At 43.7% G+C, this 27,272-nt stretch overlaps 2 protein-coding genes across 3 annotated transcripts in view; both read right to left on the reverse strand.

Moving 5' to 3' along the window:
- LOC135512188 (storkhead-box protein 1-like) overlaps positions 1 to 3,924 on the reverse strand; it is a 73,737-nt gene extending 69,813 nt beyond the window's left edge. Inside the window, exon 1 of the mRNA XM_064933920.1 lies at positions 3,882 to 3,924. The gene's annotated coding sequence lies outside the window, so the exon portion shown is untranslated. The remainder of the gene's footprint in view (positions 1 to 3,881) is intronic.
- A 1,510-nt stretch (positions 3,925 to 5,434) lies between these two features.
- LOC135512193 (cell division cycle and apoptosis regulator protein 1-like) overlaps positions 5,435 to 27,272 on the reverse strand; it is a 32,148-nt gene continuing 10,310 nt past the window's right edge. For both annotated transcript variants that reach the window (XM_064933928.1, XM_064933927.1), the window contains 18 exons: positions 27,075 to 27,201; positions 25,744 to 25,860; positions 24,515 to 24,707; positions 24,056 to 24,347; positions 22,136 to 22,361; positions 21,872 to 21,985; positions 21,571 to 21,737; positions 20,572 to 20,782; positions 19,208 to 19,291; positions 17,176 to 17,364; positions 16,736 to 16,927; positions 12,607 to 12,843; positions 10,980 to 11,127; positions 10,546 to 10,781; positions 8,935 to 9,055; positions 8,477 to 8,677; positions 7,907 to 8,112; positions 5,435 to 6,982 (listed from right to left, as the gene is read on the reverse strand). In XM_064933928.1, coding sequence (XP_064790000.1) covers positions 6,920 to 6,982; positions 7,907 to 8,112; positions 8,477 to 8,677; positions 8,935 to 9,055; positions 10,546 to 10,781; positions 10,980 to 11,127; positions 12,607 to 12,843; positions 16,736 to 16,927; positions 17,176 to 17,364; positions 19,208 to 19,291; positions 20,572 to 20,782; positions 21,571 to 21,737; positions 21,872 to 21,985; positions 22,136 to 22,361; positions 24,056 to 24,347; positions 24,515 to 24,707; positions 25,744 to 25,860; positions 27,075 to 27,201 — 3,124 coding nt within the window. In that variant the 3' untranslated portion in view covers positions 5,435 to 6,919. The remainder of the gene's footprint in view (positions 6,983 to 7,906; positions 8,113 to 8,476; positions 8,678 to 8,934; positions 9,056 to 10,545; positions 10,782 to 10,979; positions 11,128 to 12,606; positions 12,844 to 16,735; positions 16,928 to 17,175; positions 17,365 to 19,207; positions 19,292 to 20,571; positions 20,783 to 21,570; positions 21,738 to 21,871; positions 21,986 to 22,135; positions 22,362 to 24,055; positions 24,348 to 24,514; positions 24,708 to 25,743; positions 25,861 to 27,074; positions 27,202 to 27,272) is intronic.

Genomic DNA, 27,272 nt, shown 5'->3' on the forward strand with positions numbered 1-27,272 from the left:
GGAAATGGTCTGGAGGAGAGAGGAGGGGATAGGGTCGAGCGGGCAGGTTGTTGGGCGGCCGGCCGTCACAAGAAGCGAGATTTCATCTGGGGAGAGAGGGGAGAAAGAGGTCAGAGCACAGGGTAGGGCAGTGTGAGCAGAACCAGCGGTGTCGTTTGACTTAGCAAACGAGGATCGGATGTCGTCGACCTTCTTTTCAAAATGGTTGACGAAGTCATCTGCAGAGAGGGAGGAGGGGGGAGGGGGAGGAGGATTCAGGAGGGAGGAGAAGGTGGCAAAGAGCTTCCTAGGGTTAGAGGCAGATGCTTGGAATTTAGAGTGGTAGAAAGTGGCTTTAGCAGCAGAGACAGAGGAGGAAAATGTAGAGAGGAGGGAGTGAAAGGATGCCAGGTCCGCAGGGAGGCGAGTTTTCCTCCATTTCCGCTCGGCTGCCCGGAGCTCTGTTCTGTGAGCTCGCAATGAGTCATCGAGCCACGGAGCGGGAGGGGAGGACCGAGCCGGCCTGGAGGATAGGGGACATAGAGAGTCAAAGGATGCAGAAAGGGAAGAGAGGAGGGTTGAGGAGGCAGAGTCAGGAGAAAGGTTGGAGAAGGTATGAGCAGAGGGAAGAGATGAAAGGATGGAAGAGGAAAGAGTAGCGGGGAGAGAGAGCGAAGGTTGGGACGGCGCGATACCATCCGAGTAGGGGCAGTGTGGGAAGTGTTGGATGAGAGCGAGAGGGAAAAGGATACAAGGTAGTGGTCGGAGACTTGGAGGGGAGTTGCAGTGAGGTTAGTGGAAGAACAGCATCTAGTAAAGATGAGGTCGAGCGTATTGCCTGCCTTGTGAGTAGGGGGAAGGTGAGAGGGTGAGGTCAAAGAGGAGAGGAGTGGAAAGAAGGAGGCAGAGAGGAATGAGTCAAAGGTAGACGTGGGGAGGTTAAAGTCGCCCAGGACTGTGAGAGGTGAGCCGTCCTCAGGAAAGGAGCTTATCAAGGCATCAAGCTCATTGATGAACTCTCCGAGGGAACCTGGAGGGCGATAAATGATAAGAATGTTAAGCTTGAAAGGGCTGGTAACTGTGACAGCATGGAATTCAAAGGAGGCGATAGATAGATGGGTAAGGGGAGAGAGAGAGAATGACCACTTGGGAGAGATGAGGATCCCGGTGCCACCACCCCGCTGACCAGAGGCTCTCGGGGTGTGCGAGAACACGTGGGCGGACGAAGAGAGAGCAGTAGGAGTAGCAGTGTTATCTGTGGTGATCCATGTTTCCGTCAGTGCCAGGAAGTCGAGGGACTGGAGGGAGGCATAGGCTGAGATGAACTCTGCCTTGTTGGCCGCAGATCGGCAGTTCCAGAGGCTACCGGAGACCAGGAACTCCACGTGGGTCGTGCGCGCTGGGACCACCAGATTAGGGTGGCCGCGGCCACGCGGTGTGGAGCGTTTGTATGGTCTGTGCAGAGAGGAGAGAACAGGGATAGATAGACACATAGTTAACAGGGTACAGAAGAGGCTACGCTAATGCAAAGGAGATTGGAATGACAAGTGGACTACACGTCTCGAATGTTCAGAAAGTTAAGCTTACGTAGCAAGAATCTTATTGACTAAAATGATTGAAATGAAACAGTACTGCTGGAGTAGGCTAGCTGGTAGTGGCTGCGATGTTGACACTACACTAATCAAGTCGTTCCGTCGAGTGTAATAGTTTCTACAGTGCTGCTATTCGGGGGCTAGCTGGCTAGCTAGCAAGGTTGATTGCGTTCCGTTACTTTAAAAGAACGACAATAGCTGGCTGGCTAACCTAGAAAATCGCTCTAGGCTACACAATTGTCTTAGATACAAAGACGGCTATGTAGCTAGCTAGCTACGATCAAACAAAACAAACCGTTGTACTGTAATAGTTACTACAGTGCTGCTATTCGGGGGCTAGCTGGCTAGCTACGTTAGAAGAACGACAATAGCTGGCCAGCTAACCTAGAAAATCGCTCTAGACTACACAATTGTCTTAGATACAAAGACGGCTATGTAGCTGGCTAGCTACGATCAAACAAATCAAACCGTTGTACTGTAATGAAGTGAAATGAAAATGTGATACTACCTGTGGAAACGCGGAATGTTGACCGGGTAGTTGGAGTTCAATTCGGTAGAGGTTGGCTAGCTGTTGGCTAGCTAGCTAGCAGCATTTCCTACGTTAAGGACGACAAATAGCTGGCTAGCTAACCTCGGTAAATTAAGATAATCACTCTAAGTCTACACACTCTAAACTGCACAATTATCTTGGATACGAAGACAACTATGTAGCTAGCTGACACTACGCTAATCAAGTCGTTCAGTTGAGTGTAATAGTTTCTACAGTGCTAGTGGACAGTGGATGTTAGCTAGCTGCTTAGCTAGCTGCTGGGCAGATACGTTAGGACGACGAAATACGATAATTATGCAATTGTCGTTGATACAAAGACGGCTATGTAGCTGGCTAAGAAGAAATCGCTAAGATTAGACAAATCAAACCGTTGTACTATAACGAAATGTGATGAAAAGTTATAAAAAGTTATACTACCTGCGGACCGAAGTGTAGATGCGGCCGCTCGCTCCAACCGGAACCGGAACTCCCTAACCCACATATCATAACTACTGGGACTTGCAGGAAATGAAGACAACAACCCAAAGCAAACAGACAGGAAGTTGGGGCGAGTTCTGAAAAGCAGACACATCAGGCCACTAAAGGCTGTGAGGGAAGTTGGGGGAACAGGCTGTGTCATGATAATCACGACACTGAACTTTCGACACACAGACAATGGGAAGCTTTGGTAGTTAAGAGAGATCAAGTGTTGAGTAAGGGAAACAACTCCTACAACTGTTGAATGATTGTGTCTCTTCTTGAGATGGGGGAGGTGTTGATGGTGATGGTAGACAGGGGACGTATTTGACTCCCAGACAGACACATGAGAGAATGAGGAGAGAACGGCCCCACTGCCACAGGACAATGGACTGCCATCAGACCATACAACTCTACACAGCTACACTACAAGAGGATGGCCATCAACCCCTATAGATAGTTACTATACACATCTATAGGAACGCAGACTGAGCTGAACAGAGGAGACAGAGAGGGTAATGATAAGCAGATCAGCGATCAACACCTGCAAGTAAGAGGTCTAACTTTTTAAAAGCACGTTCTGACTATATCCAACCATTAATGAAACCAGCGTAACACCATAACCAGATCAAGGGAGAAAGAATTGCAACTTGATCAGTTACTTTCCAAAACTCTCCCTTTATAAACACAACCCGACCCCACCCTAAAAACACCAACCCTGTCTAGATTTGTGTGTGTGTGTGTGAGAGAGACCATTTGATTCACTGGGTTAAAGAGGAGAGGAGGCCACAAAGGCCCTGTCTCAGTCTGGTAGTGAGGTTACCTAAATCAATCTGGCAGTGGTCTGATTTCACAACACACACAGACAGACAAACTAAGGATTTAGGATAGTCATACTGCAGTTCCTCTGACTGTTCCCCAGGAAATGACATATAGAGAGCTGTTGACTAAATGTCAACAAAATGTAAAGTCAGAAGTTCATACAAACTGGTCTTTCTTCTTGTGACCCACCATGTAAGAAATACAACTATTTCTAGCCATGATTCAGTCTTGATCTGTGACTCAAAAGGAGTCAGCTGCAACTTACCACCAGTGATCCCTTCCCACTGTTACAAAACTATGTTACTAACCTGCTGATTTTGCTGCACTCGTTAGGTCTAAGAGTCTTATGCCTAGCAAACGATGTACAACGTTTGTTGGTTAACTTACATGGTCTGTAACCTGATTTGATGTGTGCCTAAATGTGGGATGTAAGCATGTGTTGAAGGTGTTGAAAATATGTTTACAGGAGACAGCCATCTTACCTTAGGTCCAGGGCTGGCTGCTTCTCGACCTCTTGGTCAGCTAGTACAAACAGTTTATTATTTGTTCAGATGGTAACAAAACATAAATATATATTTATATATAAATACACCGGCATGCCCAAAATAAAGAGAAAAAACAACAAAAGGCCTCATGGCCACCAAACAAAACCAGCAGCCTCACGGCTATGCCCGCTGGGACGCTGAATGAAGATCACCACCTATGTGTCAATAAAGGCCTGGCTCAGTGGCTAGACCCGGTTGCTGCTGCCACCTGGGGATGGAGTGTGTAAGTGCATCATGGTAGTGTGTTTGTCTATGTCAAAACACTAACACACCCCCCCATATCATAACACCACCATTAGGGAAACACCGGGTAAAATCCCTTATACAATGAGCTTTTACAGTACAAATATACTTTTTTAAAATATTGACCATCTGAAAAGGTTTTCTGAATGCGTAAATATGAGACAAAAGTGAACCATTGACCCCTGAAATGTAAAATACCTGAGGAGTTTGAGGTGACCTTTTGTGAAAGGTAGACAGAGAAGTTTAGAAATGTCACATTGGCTTCCAAGTGAGCTGACTTCTGGCCACAACCTTTGATCTGTACCCTCTTTAATGTCACCTCTAGTTCATTTTCTCTGAAGCAAACTCACCCATATTCATAGGGAGTAAGAGGCACATAATGTGAACGAGAACAAATTCAATACACAGAGACAATGGTTTGTTTTATCACCTTTAGGGAACATACAATCATTTGTCTTTGAGTTATGTTTTGGAGTGTGGAAGGAAAGAAGACCTTCCTTCCCATCCATTATTATTCCATATGTGTGTGTGTGTGTGTGTGTGTGTGTGTGTGTGTGTGTGTGTGTGTGTGTGCACGCAGTGGAGGGTTAACACAGTTTACCCATTTTTTTGCAGAAAACTGCATTGCAGTATAGTGAGCGTTTAGTTTTTCCACCACCACCACCAATTTTCTTACCACTACAACATTGTTTGTGTGATGGGAGTGGTGTGAAGCTGCCGGGGACAAAAACTGACTAGCAACAATACATCACCAGGAGGAACACACACCAAAACAATGCAGACTTCAGATGTGTTGAAACCGTTAAAAGAACATACAAGGTGGTTGTCATTCTATTATATCTTTCTAAATTCTACTTCCAGTAACACAGACTTTTACACATAAGAATATTTTGAATAAATTGCTCTCCAATAAGCATTTTCCATAGCTTTCATTGCAGGGGCGGTAGGGTAGCCTAGTGGTTAGAGCGTTGGACTAGTAACCGAAAGGTTGCAAGTTTGAATCCCCGAGCTGACAAGGTACAAATCTGTCTTTCTGCCCCTGAACAGGCAGTTAACCCACTGTTCCTAGGCCGTCATTGAAAATAACAATTTGTTCTTAACTGACTTGCCTAGTAAATTTGTATTTATTTAAAAAAATAATAATAAGCATTTCAATATCAATGTTAACCAAAATATACTGTACACATTTTATTTTACATACAAAACGGCTCTAAAATACAGGACAAAAAAGCAAATCAGACAAAATGTTAAAATGGACTCCTTTAATTCTGCACAGGACAGCCATACAGTACATTTTCAATAGAAAAATTATATGCTTTGGGCTCATGTCTCAAGTTAGGCTCTCATCCAGAAATGCATACATACACCATCACACCTGGTGCCCAACCATTGAGGAACAGAATCATAACTCCTCACACAGTTCTACAACAACCCCAGAACAGAAAACATCACTTCTAGAACATCCATAATTCTACAACAGAACTCCAGTAGTATTCTCATGTTGTTTTAGTCTAGAATCACAACCATTCTATCTGTGGTCAAAAGGCAGAATGAGACCTAGGGCTCCAGTTCCTTTGATGTTAGTTGAGACATTCAGCTTATGGTTTGGCTTTGCATTTACTTCACTTTCAATAAACAAACAACTCAATGCTAAACAATCCCACCCTGGATATATGTAACATAGACCACACGACTGACTGACTACCATGGTCTCACAACTCCTGGGATCAAACAAGCTTGCTACTGGAAGAGGCCTCAAGAGACTGAGGTTTCTCATAAGGAGATGCATGCAATACTACTGTCGTATTCATTGGGGACTAAACTGGCCAAAATGGGGAGGTACTATCTGAACATGTCCAATAAGAATCCGTTACTTTGTTAGTGTTCCCTAATGAATACAACCCATGTCTCAAAACAGTGGCAGTCAGTCTAGTCAGTTACATAGATTAGTAGGATGAGGAAATACAAAATGATCAATTACTTTTATTGATCAGCTGTCGGGGAGAAGAGGAGGAACATGTTATAGTCATTCTGTTGACTCATCAAAAACATCTTCTTCAAGGTCCTCATCCCTCCTCTAAATATCATTTGTTTATTTATTTTAAATATATATTTTTTTATGAATTCACTTGAACATAAATAACACCATTATTGCTAATTAGAATGATCTGATATAAGGTACTACTCACACATACTGGCATCAATGTTGTGTTACTATTTGGGTAGGGCTATGAACGAGTAAACCAATGCAGACTAAAACAAAACATTTAAATTATCATGAGCAATTGAGGCAGCTACAAAAATGAAAAATGTATACTGTAAGCAAAGAAGCACTTCTCAATGAAATGAACACAATTTTTAACAAAAATAGTTATTAATAGTTTCACAATTAGAACGCATCATAATAACCCGAGAATCAAACTAACGGATTTCAAACCAATGAAATTAACATTTTATTTTCAGGTGGAAACAGTGAGGTCACTTAAAAACATTAGAACTAATTAAGTGAACGCTTATGTCCCAAATGCCACCCTATTCCCTACATAGTGCACTACTTTTGACCAGAGCCCAATGTGTCCTGTTCAAAAGTAGTGCACTATATAGGGAATAGGGTGCCCTTTGGGATTCACAACACAATGCCAATCTATTTATGGCCATGAGAGAGAAAACAACTACATAGTGCATATGTACAGGATTTGTAAGAAGTGTGTCTGATTACACAACTCATTCTTTCATTCGTCTGAACCATTAGTTGTTTGGGATTTTTGGTCAGCTGAGGCTTCTGAGGGAACCTCCTGGAGAAACAAGACAGGAATTCTTCAGTTCATTTCAACATACAAAAATAGAACAATGTTTGGCGGTATTCTGCAAACTAATGAGCTCTTTTAGGCATATGTGTCACGTTATAACTGTACTGCTTATGAATGCATTATGTAACATATACCCTTTTCATACATAGGACGTCACTACAGTAACGCAGAAATTGAGCACCTTTCAGACAACTTTTTATTTTTAATTTTTAAGTGCCGTACCAGAAGTGTCTGTACCTTTTCAGCCAGTAGAATTCTGCTCGGTATTGGTTCCCTGACAACAATAAACGTTGCTGATTGATGGGTTGTTGTGTTGTTTTTCTGCTGTTTCTTTATAGCAAGGTAGATAGATGCGTTTTCTTTAGAATAAATGTATTGGTAAGCCATTGTATTGTACAAAATTCAAAGTACTTTTTTTAGGAGGGAGGAGTCTGTGTGCAGGCAGGCTGCGCGCAGGCAGCTCAAGGTCATTTGATTGACAGATCTGTTTGCCTAGTGATGGACGTTAGTCCCGCTATAGAAGCAGCCGTTAGAGACAAGTTAATTGCATGTTCAGTGGCGCTTCTTAACTATCTCCAGAGAAGGTTTTGTGGCGGCATTTAAAAATTCATTGTGCACCTTTTCAGACAAACAAACATGCCGTAGCCGAGGCGCTTTCAAGGCGCCACTTTCCATTTGTCTGAAAGGGGCAATAGTGAAACTTTGACGGTTGTACGACAAGTACATTTCTTTCTTATCACAGTTGGTTTGGGCTGATTATTAAACATAACTTAAAGTTTCATGCAAATCTCCCATTAACAACTAACTCAATCCACCAGCAATTGTAAGGTGCTTTCTTCTAGACCTAATGGAAATCCATGAATATCGCCATTTAAAACCAACTCATGTCTACCAATAAATCAATTCTACCTTTTTGAGGACTCCCTGAAGTTCCTTAATGGTGTTGCCCAGGTTGTTGAGTGTCTTGCTGAGCTGGTCGTGGTAGACAGTCTTCTCTTCCACCGTAGCTCTGAAGTTGTTCTCCGTCTGGCCCAGAGTTCCCTTCACCTCCTCCAGATCTTTAGACAGGGCTCGGTTAGCTGATACCAGCTGGAGGATTTGCTTGGTGTCCTCGGCTGGAACACAACAACGCACACATACAAGTTTAGACACTCAGGAATACATTCTATTAAATTAGACTTTTTTCCAGTTGAAGTTCATTCACCAATTGCAGGTATTATAAATACATAGGATATTTTTTTCCTCCCACAAGGTGCAATTCTAATGCCATCAGGCCGTAGAATTAAGATAACATTGCGTCAAAGCCATCTGAGCTTAAAAGACCTTTGAAGACCTAAAAAAGCCAGTCTGAGTTTAACAATAATCAGAAAATATAAGTAGTGGCTCCCTTGGAGCGAGGCACAGAATGATGCCCCGGATAGTAAGTAGAGGGAGCTCGTAGTGGCCTGAGTAAATCTGTTGAGGTGACTTGTCTCTTACCCATCTTGGAGTCCTGCACCATGAGTTTCTGCTCAATCTCCTCCCTGGCCTTCTCACTCTTGTCCAGTTTCTGCATGATGCTGCCCACGTCCACCATGGCTCCATTATACACTATTAGACTGCTGCCGCCTCCAGACTCACTAGCCTCCACTGGCGCTGCCTGGCCACGAGACACAAGCATGGGCAGCAAGGCACGGTTACCTGAGGAGGGAGGAGAGAGGTGGTGATCGAGGAGGAAAGGCAGGGGGAGGAAGAGAGAGAGAGCAGAGAGAGTCAGACTCAAAAATAAACCACACTATGTCAGTTCTAACTAGGATGTTGGATATTCACAGAAAGCATTGGTGAAGGAATGGATCATTCACCTTAGTGAAGCTTAGTGAAGCTTAAAAAAATGCTTTGAGACAAGTCAAAAAGAGAAAATGAATAACCCATTCCAGTGTCAGGTCTCCTTCCCTCACCTAGCAGGTTGTCTAGCAGGGGTTCACTGAAGGAAGGAGCAGACTCATCTTTAGCTGCATCCGTCAGTTTACGGTAGTAACACGACTCTCTCACCACCGGCTTGTTCAACAACTTCTTTACCTGCAAATTAATCAACATTATGAAAAGAACAAATGAACAATCACATATATTGTGATGAATATAAAAATAGCAGGGCAGGCATGTGTAACCTTGAGCTCAAGCCACAGTGTATGTGTGTGTATATACCTAGGCTCTGGACAGATGTAACCCCAGAGTGTGTGTGTGTGTGTGTATGTATATACCTGGGCTCTAGACAGATGTAACCCCAGTGTGTGTGTGTGTGTGTGTGTGTGTGTGTATATACCTAGGCTCTAGACAGATGTAACCCTGGTGTGTGTGTGTGTGTGTGTGTGTGTGTGTGTGTGTGTGTGTGTGTGTGTGTGTGTGTGTGTGTGTGTGTGTGTGTGTGTGTGTGTGTGTGTGTGTGTATATATATACCTGGGCTCTGGACCGATGTAACCACAGTGTGTGCGTGTGTGTATATACCTGGGTTCTAGACAGATGTAACCACAGTGTGTGTGTGTGTGTGTGTATATATATACCTGGGCTCTGGACCAATGTAACCAGTGTGTGTGTGTATATACCTGGGCTCTAGACAGATGTAACCCCAGTGTGTGTGTGTATATACCTGGGCTCTGGACAGATGTAACCCCAGTGTGTGTGTGTGTGTGTGTGTGTGTGTATATACCTGAGCTCTAGACAGATGTAACCCCAGTGTGTGTGTGTATATACCTGGGCTCTAGACAGATGTAACCCCAGTGTGTGTGTGTGTGTGTGTGTGTATATACCTAGGCTCTAGACAGATGTAACCCTGGTGTGTGTGTGTGTGTGTGTATATATATACCTGGGCTCTGGACCGATGTAACCACAGTGTGTGCGTGTGTGTATATACCTGGGTTCTAGACAGATGTAACCACAGTGTGTGTGTGTGTGTATATATATACCTGGGCTCTGGACCAATGTAACCAGTGTGTGTGTGTATATACCTGGGCTCTAGACAGATGTAACCACAGTGTGTGTGTGTGTATATACCTGGGCTCTAGACAGATGTAACCCCAGTGTGTGTGTGTGTGTGTGTGTGTATATATATACACCTGGGCTCTGGACCGATGTAACCACAGTGTGTGTGTGTATATATACCTGGGCTCTGGACCAATGTAACCAGTGTGTGTGTGTGTGTATACCTGGGCTCTAGACAGATGTAACCACAGTGTGTGTGTGTGTGTGTGTGTGTGTGTATATATATACCTGGGCTCTGGACCGATGTAACCAGTGTGTGTGTGTGTGTATACCTGGGCTCCGGACAGATGAAACCCCAGTGTGTGTGTGTGTGTGTGTGTATATACCTGGGCTCTAGACAGATGTAACCCCAGTGTGTGTGTGTGTGTGTGTGTATATACCTGGGCTCTAGACAGATGTAACCCAAGTGTGTGTGTGTGTATACCTGGGCTCGAGTCAGATGTAACCCCAGTGTGTGTGTATGTGTGTGTGTGTATATACCTGGGCTCTAGACAGATGTAACCCCAGTGTGTGTGTGTGTGTGTATATACCTGGGCTCTAGACAGATGTAACCCAAGTGTGTACATGATGTCCTCCAGGTCTTTCTCCAGCAGGTAGCCACAGTGGCTCTGGTCAAAGTAGACAAAGGCCATAAGCAGGTCCTTGTTGTAGGTCACCATCTGCTTCTTCTCCTTGTCTTTAGAGGACCGCTCTTTGGACTTCCTGTCGTCTCTGCTGCTGCGGTCGTCTCTCCTGTCCCTGCCGTTAGAGTCCTCATCGTCTTTATCTGAGAAAGAATCGTCAGAAGTCCGTCAGTCAGATTTGTACTGGTGAAATTGTGTGAAACGTACAGGGAATAATTTCTTAACACTTCTAGGGTTTGTTATAGAGATCCTCTTGAGCATGCTTTTTAGTCCAGAACTAGCGCTAATTTGTGTCCTGGACACAGGCCCATAATGAATCAGGACAGGGGCATTGCATGTACCATCTTCGTCATCGTCATCAGCATCTTCGGCCTCCAGAGGGTCGTACTCCTCAGCATTAGTGTTGCTGCTCTCATCCTCCTCCTCCTTCTCTTCCGCATCTATAGAATCCTCCTTCAGCACTTTCTCCTCCTCCTTCTCACCCTCCTCCTGGGTTTGGAAAATACATGGCACAGGCACAACTTAGAACTAGCAGGCTGTTTGAAAAACCGAGCACTTCCTTTACATCATGGAGCAAACTTTTTATGTACAGTGCCTTCAGAAAATACTTTTTCCACAATTTGTTGTGTTACAGCCTGATTAAAAATGGTGTCCCTGGTCTACACAAAATACCCCATAATGTCAGTGGAATTATGTTTTTCAAAATAACAAAATACAGATGTCTTGAGCTGAAATGTCGAGTCCATACATATTCAAACCCTTTGTTATGGCACACCTAAATAAGTTCAGGAGTTCAAATGTGCTAAACAAACCACATCATAAGTTGCATGGACTCACTCTGTGTGAAATTAATGTTTAACATGATTTTATTAGTAACTACCCCATCTCTGTAAACCACACTTTAAATTATCTTTAAGGTCTCTCAGTCGAGCAGTGAATTTCAAACACAGATTCAATCAAAGACCAGGGAGGTTTTCCAATGCCTCGCAAATAAGGGCACCTTATTGGTCATAAACATTTTACAAAAGCAGACATCGAATATCTCTTTGAACACGATGAAGTTATTAATTACACTTTGGATGGTGTATAAATACAGCCAGTCACTACAAAGATACAGGCATCTTTCCTAACTCAGTTGCCGGAAGGAAGGAAACCTCTCAGGGATTTCACCATGAGGCCATTGGTGACTAAAACAGCTGCAGAGTTTAATGGCTGTGATAGGAGAAAACTGAGGATGGATCAAGTGAAAAAAAGGAAGCCTGTACAGAAACTGTGGCAAAGCAATTTATTTTTTTGTCCTGAATACAAAATCTTATGGTTGGGGTAAATCCAATACAACACATTACCGAGTACCACGCCCCATATTTTCAAGCATAGTGGAGGCTGCATCATGTTATGGGTATGCTTTTAATCGTTAAGGACTGGGGAGTTTTTCATGATACAAAAGAACCAGAATGGAGCCAAGCACAAGGAAAATCCTAGAGGAAAACCTGGTTCAGTCTGCTTCCCACCAGACACTGGGATATTAACAAGGCCAAATCTACACTGGATTTGCTTACCAAGAAGACTGTGAATGTGCCCGTGTGGCTGAGTTACAGTTTTGACTTAAATCTGCTTGAAAATCTATGGCAAGACCTGAAAATGGTTGTTTAGCAATGAATAAAAGGGAAAATGTTGCACAATCCAGGTGTGGAAAGCTCTTAAGAGACTTACCCAGAAAGACACAGCTGTAATCAAACATGTCTAAACATGTTTTCACTTTGTCATTATGGGGTATTGTGTGTAGATGGGTGAGGAAAAATGTAATGAATTCAGGCTGTAACAATAAAATGGGGAATAAGTCAAGGAAGGGGTATGAATTACCTTCTGAAAGCACTGTAAATACAATTCTCTCAAGAGCCATGAACCTCCCACCTACTTTTTCTCAATATAAATACAATTCACTCTTGAGAGCTAAGAACCACCTACCTTCTTCTCCGGTTCCTCCTCTTTTGCCTTCTTTGTCACCGGCTCTCCGTTCTCCTCTTCTTTCACTTTCTTCACATCTGATTTCTTCTCTGCCTCCTTCTTTTCTGCCTCCTTCTTGACTTTATCCTTCTTGTCTTTCTTGTCATCCTTGCAAGGCACAGAGGCCAGGGCCTTGAAAATCCTGTAGCCAAAGTCTCTCTGTAGCATCTCGTTAAACAGCTCCGCAAACAGAGAAACCTGGAGAGAAGAGGAGACAGAGACACGATACCTTTTGCTGCAAATCTTATTAAGGACGTCACTGGGCTACCTTCTGGCAGACGGAAACAGTACAGGTGCATCAGTACCAAGACCGAGACTAAAAAACAGCTTTGATTACCATGCCATCAGTTGAACAGCCATCCCTAGCCATATATCAGGTGATGCACACACACACAAACCTAATAATCAAATTAGAGGTTGACCGATGAATCGGAATGGCCGATTAATTAAGGCCGATTTCAAATTTTCAATAACAATCAGAAATCTGATTTTTTTTTTTTTTACACCTTATTTTAACTTGGCAAGTCAGTTAAGAAAACATTCTTATTTTCAATGACGGTGGGTTAACTGCCTTGTTCAGGGGCAGAACGACAGATTTTTACCTTGTCAGCTTTGTTTTTGCAACCTTCCGGTTACCAGTCCACCCACCTGCCTTACAATCACTAGTTAACTACACATGGTTGATGATATTACTAATTTATCTAGCGTGTCCTGCGTTGCATATAATCGATGCGGTGCCTGTTAATTTCTCATCGAATCACAGCCTACTTCGCCAAACGGGTGATGATTTAGCACTGTCGTTGCACCAAACCTAACCATAAACATCAATGCCTTTCTTTAAAATCAATACACAAGTATATATTTTTAAACCTGCATATTTAGTTAATATTGACTGCTAACATGAATTTCTTATATTTAGGGAAATTGTGTCACTTCTCTTGCGTTCCGTGCAAGCAGTCAGGGTATATGCAGCAGTTTGGGCCGCCTAGCTCGTTGCAAACTGTGTGAAGTCCATTTATTCCTAACAATGACCGTAATTAATTTGCCAGAATTGTACATAATTATGACATAACATTGAAGGTTGTACAATGTAACAGTAATATTTAGACTTAGGGATGCAACCCGTTTGATAAAATACGGAACTGTTCCGTATTTCACTGAAAGAATAAAAGTTTTGTTTTTGAAATGACAGTTTCCGGATTTGACCATATTAAAGACCCAAGGCTCGTATTTCTGTGTGTTATTATGTTATAATTAAGTCTATGATTTGATAGAGCAGTCTGACTAAGCGATGGTAGGCAGCAGCAGGCTCGTAAGCATTCATTCAAACAGCACTTACGTGCGTTTGCCAGCAGCTCTTCGCAATGGTTCAAGCATTGAGCTGTTTATGACTTCAAGCCTATCAACTCCCGAGATTAGGCTGGTGTAACCGATGTGAAATGGCTAGCTAGTTAGCTAGCGCGCTAATAGCGTTTCAATCGGTGACGTCACTCGCTCTGAGACTTGGAGTAGTTGTTCCCCTTGCTCTGCCAGGGCTGTGGCTTTTGTGGAGCGATGGGTAACGATGCTTCGAGGGTGGCTGTTGTCGATGTGTTCCTGGTTCGAGCCCGGGTAGGGGCGAGGAGAGGGACAGAAGCTATACTGTTACACTGGCAATACTAAAGTGCCTATAAGAACATCCAATAGTCAAAGGTAAAGGAAATACAAATGGTAGAGAGAGAAATAGTCCTATAATTCCTATAATAACTACACCCTAAAACTTCTTACCTGGGAATATTGAAGACTCATGTTAAAAGGAACCACCAGCTTTCATGTGTTCTCATGTTCTGAGCAAGGAACTTAAACTTTAGCTTTATTACATGGCACATATTGCACTTTTACGTACTTCTTCAACACTGTGTTTTTGTATTATTTAAACGAAATTGAACGTTTCATTATTTATTTGAGGCTAAATTGATTTCATTGATGTATTGTATTAAGTTAAAATAAGTGTTCATTCAGAATTGTTGTAATTGTCATTATTACAAATAAAACATTTATTTATTATTATAATCAAAATCGGCCGATTAATCGGTATCGGCTTTTTTGGGCCTCCAATAATCGGTATCAGCGTTGAAAAATCATAATCGGTCGACCTCGAACTCAAACACACACTCTGTACTTTGTATTTTAGTTACACTGTTTGTACACACCACATATTTATTTATATACTGGATTCTTGACATAGCTCACGAATATATCTACTGCTGTACATATCATTGTTAGCATATATTGTGTACATTCTTCCGGTGTACATACGTATACACTCAGTGGCCAGTTGATCAGGTACACCCATCTAATACCGGGTCGGACACCCCTTTACTCCCAAAATTAGTGATCACGCGCTCCTTAGCAGATGTAAGACCTTTAAACATGTCAACATTCAAGGCCGCAGGACCAGAGGGATTACCAGGACGTGTACTCAGAGCATGCAAAGACCAACTGGCAAGTGTCTTCACTGACCTGGCAGTGTGGTGCCAGGACAACCTCCTCTCCCTCAATGTGAGCAAGACAAAGGAGCTGATCGTGGACTACAGGAAAAGGAGGGCTGAACAGGCCTCCATTAACATAGACGGGGCTGAAGTGGAGCGGGTCGAGAGTTTCATGTTCCTTGGTGTCTATATCACCAGCAAACTATCATGTTCCAAACAGACCAAGGCAGTCGTGAAGAGGGCCGAACAACACCTTTATCCCCGCAGGAGACTGAAAAGATTTGGCATGGGTCCCCAGATACTCCAAAAGATCTACAGCTGCACCATCGAGAGCATCCTGACCGGTTGCATCACTGGCTGGTATGGCAACTGCTTGGCATCAGACCGTAAGGAGCTACAGAGGGTAATGCGTATGGCCCAGTACATCACTGGGGCCAAGCTTCCTGTCATTCAGATCCTAAATACTAGGTGGTGTCAGAGGAAGACCCCAAAAATGGTCAAAGACTCCAGTCATCCAAGTCGTAGACTGATGTCTCTGCTATCGCACGGCAAGCGGTACCGGAGCGCCAAGTCTAGGTCCAAAAGGCCCCTTTAACAGCTTTTACCCCCAAGCCATAAGACGGCTGAACAATTAATCAAATGGCTACCCAGACTATTTACATTGACACCTACCTACCCCCCCCCCCCCCACACTCGCTGTTTATTATCTATGCATAGTTACTTTACCCCGACCTACATGTACAAATGACTAACCGGTACCCCCTGTATATAGCCTCATTATTGTTATTTTTTTAGTTTTGTTTATTTAGTAAATATTTTAACTCTATTTCTTGAACTGAGTTGTTGGTTAAGTTAAGTAAGCATTTCACAGTAAGGTCTACTACACCTGTTGAATTCGGCGGATGTGACAAATACAATTTGATTTGAGAACAGCCTGAATTCTGTGGGAATGGATTCTACAAGGTGTGGCGTTCAAACGTTGCTCAATTGGCATCAAGGGACCTAACGTGTGCTAGGAAAACATTCCCTACGCCATTACACCACAAGGACCAACGAGTGGTGCTTTCCGAGATGCCGTTCTTGATAGTGTTAACTAAAGGGGAAAACTCTAGAAAGTTGAATGAAGTTCAATCTCGTGCATCTCTGGAGAGGCTGATATTTCTTCTGTGCGGCAGTCCGAGGGGAGCTGTGCACCTGCGCATGAACGCAGCTTGGAGGGAACAGAATCGTTGACTGGATGTTTTTTGTTTGAAGTACCATTCTCTTTAAACCCGAGACAATGTCGTGCGTGAAAATCCCAGGAGGCAGACAGTTTCTGAGATACTGAAATGGTGAGACTCGGTCACTCGTTTTGTCTATTCTAACCAATCAAACAGTAACTGAATGCCTCAATGCCTGCTTTATATAGCAAGCCACAGCCAGTGACTCAATGTCTGTAGGAGCAAACCATTTTCGTGAAGGGGTGTAAAATTCAGTGTATGACTGGGAGATACCAATACTCAGTGCAGCTGCTGCTAATACGTGGGTCTGTACGAGTGTTCACTGAGTGTCCTGAGACTTTGTGTGTGTGTCCTGAATGTCCTCTGAAAGTGTGAGTGTTTGTGTGTCTGTTGTCTCACCTCGAAGGAGTGTTCCTTGTTGTCCTCCACCCTGTAGTCCAGTAGCACGCTCAGAGACATGACGCTGCAGTCAAATTTGCCGTTCTTGGCCGCCCAGTTGGGGTGAACTATGATAGTGGGCTCGTCTGGCAGGACGTAGCGCTTCTCTCTGCGCTGGCGCTCCAACTCCTCCTGCTTCTTCCTCTCTTCCTCCTGATGGACAGACAGTCAGAGAGAAATGGGATGAAGAGATGGGATAATCAGAAACAAGAAATCAGTGGACCCATTCAAGTAAGCCATCCCTGGTGATGTTGTTTGTCATCGTGCTAATTGTAGCTAAATGCACTAAAAGCATACCTCTGTCCAGCTTTTGTGTTAGTACAGTAGACACAAGTGTCCTAGCAGAAGTGTCCTAGCAGTAAGTGTCTTAGTCGTAAGTACCCTAGCCTCCTGTACTGTACCTCTCTGTCTTCCTCCATGTGTTGAGGCTCCTCCTCCTCAGGGACCTGGCTCTCTGGTTTCTCAGGCTCCTTGGCCTCCTCTACCTGCTCCTCCACTTTCAACTGCTTGGTGAGGCGTGCGATCAGCTGGGACTTTAACCCCTTAGAGCTCAGGGAGCGTGACTCTAGCTCTTTGCGCAGGTCATTCACCTACAGGAGAGGCGGTCAGTTCATCATTTATAACTATTTTGTTACACATTTAGGATGGACTGGATATACAATGTGATTCAAAATAGGAAACTATTTTTTTTTTAATGTATTTTGTGCTGAACAAATGGATTGCTTTTTTTTGTACCACTTTACTACACATCAATACAGGAATGCTGGAATGAGACACACAATACATAACAAAATATAAGTGCACAAGTAAACTACCAAAATGCAAGCCCTGCTGAGGTGCTACAGACAAGAACGCATTGACACGACTTGTGATCAGGGCTCTAAAGTGTGACAATTTTGGTCGAGCCTAGATATTTTGCTGTGTGTCCTGACATTTTATTTTGGGAGCACCAGTGCGACCCCCACAAAAATCTAAATAAATCACCCAGAGAACAATTGTAGTGCTAGGTTTAACTGTGCAATTCTTTCCCGAATGCCCTAGAGAAAAAGGTGCACGCAGATTCTTTCAATCCAAAGTCTACATGTAAAGAATGTATCAGTGATGTGTATTTCTTGCAACTTTCTGAAGACGTAACGGCATGGGAATGCCCGTGTCTACCACTTAGTTTTTTACCTTTATTTAACTAGGCAAGTCAGTTGAAGAACAAATTCTTATTTATATGATGGCCGACACCATTTCTAAATGGCTTTCCCATAAAACTTTCCAAATTAAATGTTAACGGCAAAATAAACTTAACCTGACGTTACCTGGCATAATGATATGATGATTTGTATCAATTGGCTATAACGTTATGCCTGGTCCAGGGGTCGAATTAGCTGTCAGAAACCTGCATTTTCATAACCATTTAACCTGAGTGTTATATTGAAAGTCAACAGTGGTGTTTTGCTTCAATGGAGTGATAAGGGCCGTGCGACTATAGTTTCTCTTCACACAAAATACATTAGTGTAACACATTCGGCAGAACATCGTTTATCAGAAGACAACAGAAGCACAACGCTATTTGGCTAGCAGCCACACAAGTAAATTAGCTTACAATGAAAAAGCAAGGTATTTGTTTTGCAAAAACGATGCATGGCCATCATATTTCTAATGTTTATCATAAAAAGAATGTACCCAGCTACATTTCCGAATGTTTCGCTTGAAGTCAATCTTGCTACCGGAGAAAAACTATACAGAAGGAAAGCACCGGAGAAAAGTAGCCCACACAGCAGTCAGAGTGCAAAGATATTTCATCTGAATTGAGAAGTGCGACTGAAGCACAAAATTAGTAATTTTACATACTGATTTGGAGCAAACGCTGACTTAAGCCGAGAAGTATTTTAGATCTGCGTTTTATCTTTCCTTTTCTGCGACCCCTGAAGGGCCAATATGTTTAAATAATTTTACCATTATGTTATTGGGCTCATTTCTGAAGGTGGAAATTATATTTTAGATTCTTTCAGTATAATTTTCTAGTAGAATGTCCTTTAAAAAGCCAGAACTGAGCTTCTCCGTCCTTCTAAATAAAATTATCCAGGCGGACCCTGAATCCTCCCCTATCCCAGACCATTTCACCCCCTGCAATTTTTTGGTTAGGATTGTTGTTAAGTTGCACAGTTCCAGATGATGCCATGTATAGATGTGGGGAACCACAAAACAGCTAATAGCATGTCAGAAGAACATTATCCTGACTCGCTAGCAATGCTAAGGTTGTGGGTTCAAATCCTGCATCACATACACATACTAAAAATGTAGGCTATGCACTCACTGTACTCTAAATAAAAGTATATCTGCTAAGTGGCTTTAAAAGTCAAAGTAACCTACTTTGTACTGAGTAAAATTCAGTCATTTCTCAGGTATAGGCTATTCAACTATCAACTATCGAAATACTACCTTCATTGTTTTCGGATCAAGCTTAGTCCAGTGTGTCGGGGTGGTCACCTCCTTCGAATCTTCTTCATCCTTCTCCTCTTCCTCCTTTGAGAAAGAAATGTCCAAGAGAGATAGAGAAAGAAAAAGAAAGAGGGACAGAAAACCATTAAAACAGTCGTTCTCCTGTCGTTTTAAATAGTGAAAAAACAAAAGGTGATCCTTCACATCATGTGTCTGATAGTTTCTCTGGTCCTAGTGAGTTGCTCTGGGATGATAAAGTAGTCCTCTGCTACAGCAAGGTGGGTAGTAGGTAACACAGGGACGCCCTCTATCTCTTTAATATAAAACCTTTATCACGGAAAACCAATACCCCGCCCCCCATCCCCAGCGGCCAATCAATCACGTTCTGTGGAACACAAAAAGGTAAATCAATGACAGTGGGTTCCAAAGGGGGTGTGGTCTGTATCTGTGTAGTGGTAGGTACATCAGGTTCAACTCAAAGCTTGTGTTGCCAAACTCGGTGTGTATGCCAAATGTCTGTATGTGGGTTCCCTAGCTAGCCATCCCAGTCTGGCAGAGATTCTGATTTGGATAGTTCAGGATTCTGCATTCTTTAGGTTCTAGAAGATCATAGAAAACCATCTGCCCAAACAACTGCCCTGGAACAAACTAAGTTATAGATACAGTCCAATCAAAACAGGAACAGACAGAACTTAGGGAAGGGGGTTTTCTCTCTTTTCAAGTTCAGCAGATATTGAATTGAAGAAAAAAAAATATTTAAAAAAATCTAAAACAAAATCTAGAACACATGCCAATGCAACTGGCTCTGCAGGTTCCAGCATTCTCTTTTAGAATCCTCAGTGGACCAAAGCAAATAATCAAATAATGTAATTTTATCCTCCCCTCATACAAGCAGCCAAAATTGCAAGCGGGTTAATTTTTGATTCATTGTGATTTTGGCACAAGCGAATAAAGCCAATTAAAATTAGGCTATATCAAGTTTAGTACCCAATTATGAGTCTTTTATTAAGCTGGAAGCTGATTGGCCAGTCGCGGCATTGTCATTCAGATAAGACCTAGTCTCCGTCTGCTGAGTGTGAGGGCAGGTGGGGGTGTTGGCGAGGGGACAGTGGGGGTAGTACCAGGTAGCAGGATGGTAGGAGAGGGGGGGACCAGTGAGAGGAACTGAACCTAAAGGGGACCAGGTAGTTCAATATCCTGCCTGCGATGATGGTGATATCTGGTTTGCCCTCTGTGTGTGTTTAGATTTGTATAACATAATGTACTGTGTGTATCTGGGGTGGTTATGTCTAGTGAATATCCTGTGGCTGTGTTCTTCCTGTGAGAAGCGGGGGAAATGAGAAGAGGGATTAGCGGTTCAGTGCCTGTTCTCCGTCAGCCTCCTTCCGCTCCGCGGACAGCTTCTCAGCCAGCTGCTCCCGAAGTCCCCGCGACAGCCCTTCCCACTCTGAGCGGGTAGGAAGACAATGCCAAACATCCGGAAGAAACAAAACCACTGTCTCCACATGTGCGGGCACTGTCCGCCCCTTGTGAGTCTCCTCAGGGCGATGATAGCGAATCTCTGCAAAACGATACCTGTCGCAAAGGAAGAAGGCGCATTGGAAAGAAACATTGGGGTCAGGGACAACTCTCAAAAACAGGGCTAGGGCTAGCCTAGGCTACATTACCCCCCAATGACTTTTGAACTTGTTACAGTATACACCCAACACACAACATTAGCATGGAACCCAGTCTGCAGCTCTCCATTGGTTGTCCATTGGTTTTCAGGGAAAACAGCGGCCATTTTTTGTTTTGACAAAACATCAAGCCTGGTAACACCCAAACCCATCTCAACCCTTGCCTTCAGTCAATCAAAGCTCAGTATTTCTGTGTTTGTGTAGCTTATGACCTCGCGGACGGGAGAGTTTGTGAGAGAAGACACAGAATCAGAGGACAGGACAGTGAAAGCAAGAAGTTAAATATGTAAGATATTTAACAGAATGAAAAGAAAACATTTAAAACACGAAAAGTAATGGTGGTGTCTTCTGGTCCGGGAGACTGCGCTTCGAGCCACAAAAATCAATGCATTCATTCATCCACAACATAGATATATAAAGATAGATAGAAGCAGGACGGCGTCATATGATAGCCAAAGACATTGGAAAACAAAAAATAATTAAGAGGCAAATCAAATGACAGAATCAGTCATTAATGTCCAAAAACCAAAAAAAAGCTATATATTAATCGTTGGGAGTTAACAAAACCATGCATCATGGATTGTCGCCTTTCCAATTTTTATAATACTACCACTGGCATAGTTATAGACAGAGAAAAGACAGTGATAGAAAAGAGAGAAAGGAGGTTGAGAAAAGAGCGGGACTTACCACTGAGTGCAGAGACTCAGGTCTATGCCTGTGAGGGCCTTACAACAGCGTATGGCTGTCTTTATGAGCACGGCCGGGTCCTTCTCAGGCTCCGCTCCATCCAGGGAGGGGGACCAGTGGCCCCCAATGGCCATGGCCTCGTCCTTACCCCGCATCCCCACCAGGAACTGAGCGACAGAGAGAGACCGAAAGAGAGACAAACAAGAGGTCAAAAGCAAGCCTAAGCCATGCTACTCTATAACTTAGACATACTGTACACCAGGCTTGGGAAAAAAACCTGATTGGTTGACACCTAACTGACCTTGATGAGGCGGGCGGGGTGCTGGAAGGAGTCTCTGAGTTCTTGAGGGTCCTCAGCCAGAGCACAGGACTTATGGTAGAGCTCTTCTAGACTGGGGTTGGCCAGCAACATCACCTATTCAATGCATTACAACAGACAGGACAGGTGAGGGTCTGTGTGGAATACCTTAGCGCTGTATGTGGTATTAGTAGTGTATGCATCACAACATAGCGCTGTACAGCTGTATGTACATGCGCATGCAACCTGTCTGTGTGTATACCTTACCTTAGCACTGTATGTGTGGTTGGCATCGGGAGGGTCTAGCACCGCAGTGTTCTTGACCAGAGAGTCCACCTCCTTGTGCATGATGTGGAAGTTACAGTAGTTGCCGAACTGGAAGGGCCGTTGCAGGGGGAAGCCATCCACCCAGGTAAACACAGCATCAAAGAAGTCACTGGGGATGTACAGGCTCTGATAGCGTCTCCTCAGCTCCATCATGTCACAGTTAGAACTGGAGGGGAGTGAAAATAGTACAGTTCTACCAAATGTAGTCACTACAAACGGTTCTAGCAAAGCACCTAGAACCTGCTTCAATGCAGCCACATAGCTTTGTTTTATCAATTACAAAACATCTTCAATACAACCTCAATTTACCTCCTCACATGCACTTCTTTATAACAATTAGAAACAACAGGGACACACGAGGAGCAGCAACTGTAAGAAAGGCCCCGAGAGGTTCCAAATTGGTACCGAAACCCGGGAATATATACAGTTCACCTAGTCCTCCACTACACACACACACTTGTTTTTTTTACCCCTTTTTCTCCCAAATTTCGTGATATCCAAATTGGTAGCTACAGTCTTGTCCCATCGCTGCAACTCCAGTACGGATCCGGGAGAGGTGAATATCACGAGCCATGTGTCCTCCGAAACATGATCCTGCCAAAACGCACTGCTTCTCGACACACTGCTTGCAAAACCCGGAAGCCAGCCGCACCAATATGTTGGAGGAAACGCCGTACTACTGGCTACCGTGTCAGCGTGCATGCACCCGGCCCGCCACAGCAGTCGCCAGAGCGAGAAGGGACAAGGACATCCCTGCCGGCCAAACCCTCTCCTAACGATGCTGGGCCAATTATGTGCTGTGTCATGGGTCTCCCGGTCACGGCCGAATGTGACACAGCCCAGGATCGAATTCGAATCTGTAGAGATGCCTCTAGCACTTAGACCAATGCGGGAGGCCCCTACACACACACACAGTTCTACAGTCAATTGCACCCCTGAGTAGTGACAAAAACCTGACCCTAGGCAACACAGTGACTAGGGTCAGAGCCCTATACTACGAATCAGGTTTGAGGAGGTACCCGGTTAACTTTGGTCAATCTCGAGCTCAACTCGGGATAACCAGTGCCACGTTCATTTCTATGGCAACGAACGCTTCAAAACTAACCTGCTCCGAGGCAGGCTAACTCCATTTATGTGTATGAGCACCGAGTTGAGGACAAATTAAATCAGATTTCCTCCGTTTTGCAAAGATTGCAGCATCCTCCCCTTCATTTGAGGAAGTGTTCATTTTTTATGTGTTAAAAAAATTGTAATGTTAAAATACCTATCACATTACACATTTAATAATGACAGAATGCATTTGAAACTTCAAGCACAGTAAAACTTTTGTAAGGAGGAAGCCTGTGCTGGAATGTGAAGCTAACTGAAGCTGGCTAGCTTTAGAAAACCCTGAGTAGATCTAGCTTCCTTCGTAGTATAGCCCTCTGGTTTCAATTGACTCTTTTGGCAAAGAGAAATCACGTCACTGTCTATGAAGGGGAAAAAAACAAATTCATGGGACCCTCCCCCAAAATGAAAGGAAGACAAGCCAGAACATCACAATTGAAAACCAAAGTTTGCAGGCAAAACCTTTTCAGTGGTTTTAGTTAAGGTAGTTGATGCAAACTAGCCACTTGAGAAATGCACTCTTTAAAGATGACCTCTGTGATCTCCATCTTGCTTGCTACTATTTAGCATTTTATTCAATAGGATAAACTAGTGATGTAGGCAGTGGTGTAGTTCCTCTATGCCAAGAGTCCATCATTTAAATCAGACCCTAGTCACTGTGTTGCCAATGGTCGGGTTTTCGAGATTACACCCAGATATAGTAGCAATGAAAATCTGAACTTGACCAATCATTATAATGATTGGTTGACCCACCCGTCCAGGCTGAACTTGGAGAACTGGACGGTGTAGCGAGGCACCACCCTGCGAGGGCGGCGAGGGGAGCGATCACGTCTCGGAGAACGGTCTCTGGAGCGTTTACGTATGGGAGAGCGCTCTCTGGACCTCCTGCGCTCACGGTCTCTTTCACGACTGCGTTCATCCTTGGTCCTGAGGATGAGTTCAGGGCGGTCGATACGGTTGGGGAAGCGGGGGGAGGGGTCCAGACGCCGGACGGGCTGAGGCATCATCCTCACTGGGGGCTGAAGCAGACCACCTGAGAACACATCTAGAAGAAAGGGGGAACACGCAAAGCGAGAAAGAGACACAGACAGACAAATACATAAACATAGGCAGATATATTACAAATCAAATAATTTCTTTATTTTCTGCAAAAGTCCCAACTAAATCTAAAAGCATCAGAAAAAGACAAATGGACATCATAGTGCCCCCTACCTTTGGGTGGTGGCTGTGATAGCAGGGGCGGAGGGGGGTTATGGAGGAGCGGGGCCAAGGAGGCGGCGGAGAGCTGGGCCTGGAGCAGGGGAGGAGGGGGACCCTGAGCCTGTACATTGAAATTGGTGGGGGGAGGCAGAGACTGGAGCATGTTGGGACCCGGCTTCATCATATTAGGGCCTGGAGGCTGGCTCTGGAGTGGGGTATGGGAGAAGAGAGGTTAGCATTACCCCAGGGCTGTCCCATGAGGTATCTTATCAGAGTAAGTGATTTATTTTGATTTCTTGTCCCATATATGAGTGTAAGTTAAAGAAATGTGCTTCATGGATATCATTATGCAAAGAGGACATACATCAAATTAGGTTTGTGTCGCTGCCAACAGGTAACCATGTGCTAAAGCAAAACAGAACTAGAGGAGTGAGGTTTGGAAGGTGTCCATTTCTTCCAGCCAAAATGGTTTTTTTTTGGCAGGTGCAGTTGTTTCAATCAGGTACAGTGAGGTACAATCGGGTACAGGTTCTGTCAACAAACGAGAAAACTACTGCCAAAGTAGCATATATTCGGTCTGCATTATCTGCAAAGACAGGACAGGTTCCATGAAAAAAAAATGACAAAAAGGTGAAGTTATAAAACTCTGCAAAACAATGGAATGATAGCTGTATGACTTTCTGTTTGATGTATGGAGAACTTTCCAGTTCTGATAGTAGTTCCTAAAACTAAACTGTTTGTGAGGTGAAAAGGTGAATCATAACATTGAAAAGGGGTTAGAGAAGTGAAGAAAAAGTGTCAAAAGTGCGTTCTGAACGATATCCTAGAAATCCTAGTATTTGTTGATTTAATTTCTTTAATGTCTGTAAAAATGTAAGCGAAAAACGCAAAAAACATTACCATCAATGGGACTCGCATGGTTAGCCTAAATCAACAATGAAAGGAAATCTTATGGATTGCACCTTCAAAATTGCAAATTTCTCAGAGATAAAATGTATTCAATGAATTTTATGTGCTTTTATAGATCAGTAAACCATCTGGGTCTGAAACACAAATAAATGCTCAGCGTGAAGAAGGAAAAGAGAGAAGACAGAAAGTTGAGGAGAGAGAATAGAAGAGAGGAGGGAGAAGCACAGATTGTGTGAAAGAAGCAGGAATATATATATAAAGAAAAAAGAAAGAGAATAAGAGGGCCATAGAGGTGTGTGTGGGAGTGGGGTGGGCAGGGTGAGGAGGGTTACATTTTGTCTGTTGTCCATGCCGACGGAGTGCATGTCTGAGTAGCGCTGCTGCATCCCCTGGTCAGCATAGAAGCTGCTCAGCTGTGGGGGACCTGGAGGTAAGGACTGCTGCTGAAGCTAGGAGAGGAGGGGTGGAGATCAGAGTGGTTAATGACAGACACACACAGGGCTGGGTTCCAATCTGATCACTCCCAAACTTCACCTCTGCACTGAGGGTGAATATGGCAATGGCTCCATCTATACTGCTTGAAGGCTACAAGTAGGCTACATGTAGGCTTACATTACATTTAAATCAGAGAGTGAGTCAAGCAGGGCAGACAGGAAGAGCGAGCCAGTGATCAGATTGGATTCAAACCCTGGAAGCATTCAAATTGAGGTGGAAGGTGTCACTGGCTTATGCCTCGATCAGAATGACAGTTACATTTAAAAATATATATACAGTGGGGCAAAAAAAGTATTTAGTCAGCCACCAATTGTGCAAGTTCTCCCACTTAAAAAGATGAGAGGCCTGTAATTTTCATCATAGGTACACTTCAACTATGACAGACAAAATGAGAAAAAAAATCCAGAAAATCACATTGTAGGATTTTTAATGAATTTATTTATTATAAATTCTGCAGTTGTAACCTTTTTCATTATGTAAGCCAAGATATTTTGTGGCTACGTGTGCAACAAAAGTTTAACATTCACCTTTCGCTACTATACTGAACAAAAATATAAACGCAACATGTAAAGTGTTAGTCAAATTTTGTGCACAAACTTGTTTAAATTCCTGTTAGTGAGTATTTCTCCTTTGCCAAGACAATTCATCCACCTGAGAGGTGTGGCATATAAAGAAGCATGATCATTACACAGGTGCACCAGACGGCGTGTATGGCGTTGTGTGGGCAAGCAGTTTGCTGATGCCAACGTTGTGAACAGAGTTCCCCATGGCAGCGGAGGGGGTTATGGCATGGGCAGACTTAAGCTAGGCCCATTGTTGTGCCATTCATCCGTCACCATCACCTCATGTTTCAGCATGATAATGCACGGCCCCATGTCGAAAGGGTCTGTACACAATTGTACACAATGCACCACACAGAACGCACTGCAAATGCTTCTGCAACCCAATGCTGCAAGGCAAATTCAGAGTTCCATTGGAAATTAATATACTTCTGGTGTACCAAAACAAAATGCCGCTGTCGGTCTGATCAAGGCGTAAGGCTTTGGTTTTAGCTGTTGACAGGGTCACCATGATCATTTTCAGTAGGGAGACAAAAGTTATTCAGTTTTACTTCAGGACTGTCTCCTGAATGTGTCCCAGTTGTGTGTAGGGGCTAGGTGAGGCTCACCGATTGGTTGGCCAGCTGAGGTAAGGTCTGAATGCGCTGGGCGTTCCATTTGAAAGGCATGTTGGGGTTGTACACGGCCTCCACTAGGACCCTGTCACCCACCTGGGGGGTCTTCCCCTTCACCGCACTGTGGAGACATCACCCATTATTTACACACTTGAAAACCCATGGAAAAAAAGACAATTGGTCCGATGTCTT

Source organism: Oncorhynchus masou, chromosome 24, assembly GCF_036934945.1.
Source record: "Oncorhynchus masou masou isolate Uvic2021 chromosome 24, UVic_Omas_1.1, whole genome shotgun sequence".
In the NCBI taxonomy this organism is placed as follows: Eukaryota; Metazoa; Chordata; class Actinopteri; order Salmoniformes; family Salmonidae; genus Oncorhynchus; species Oncorhynchus masou.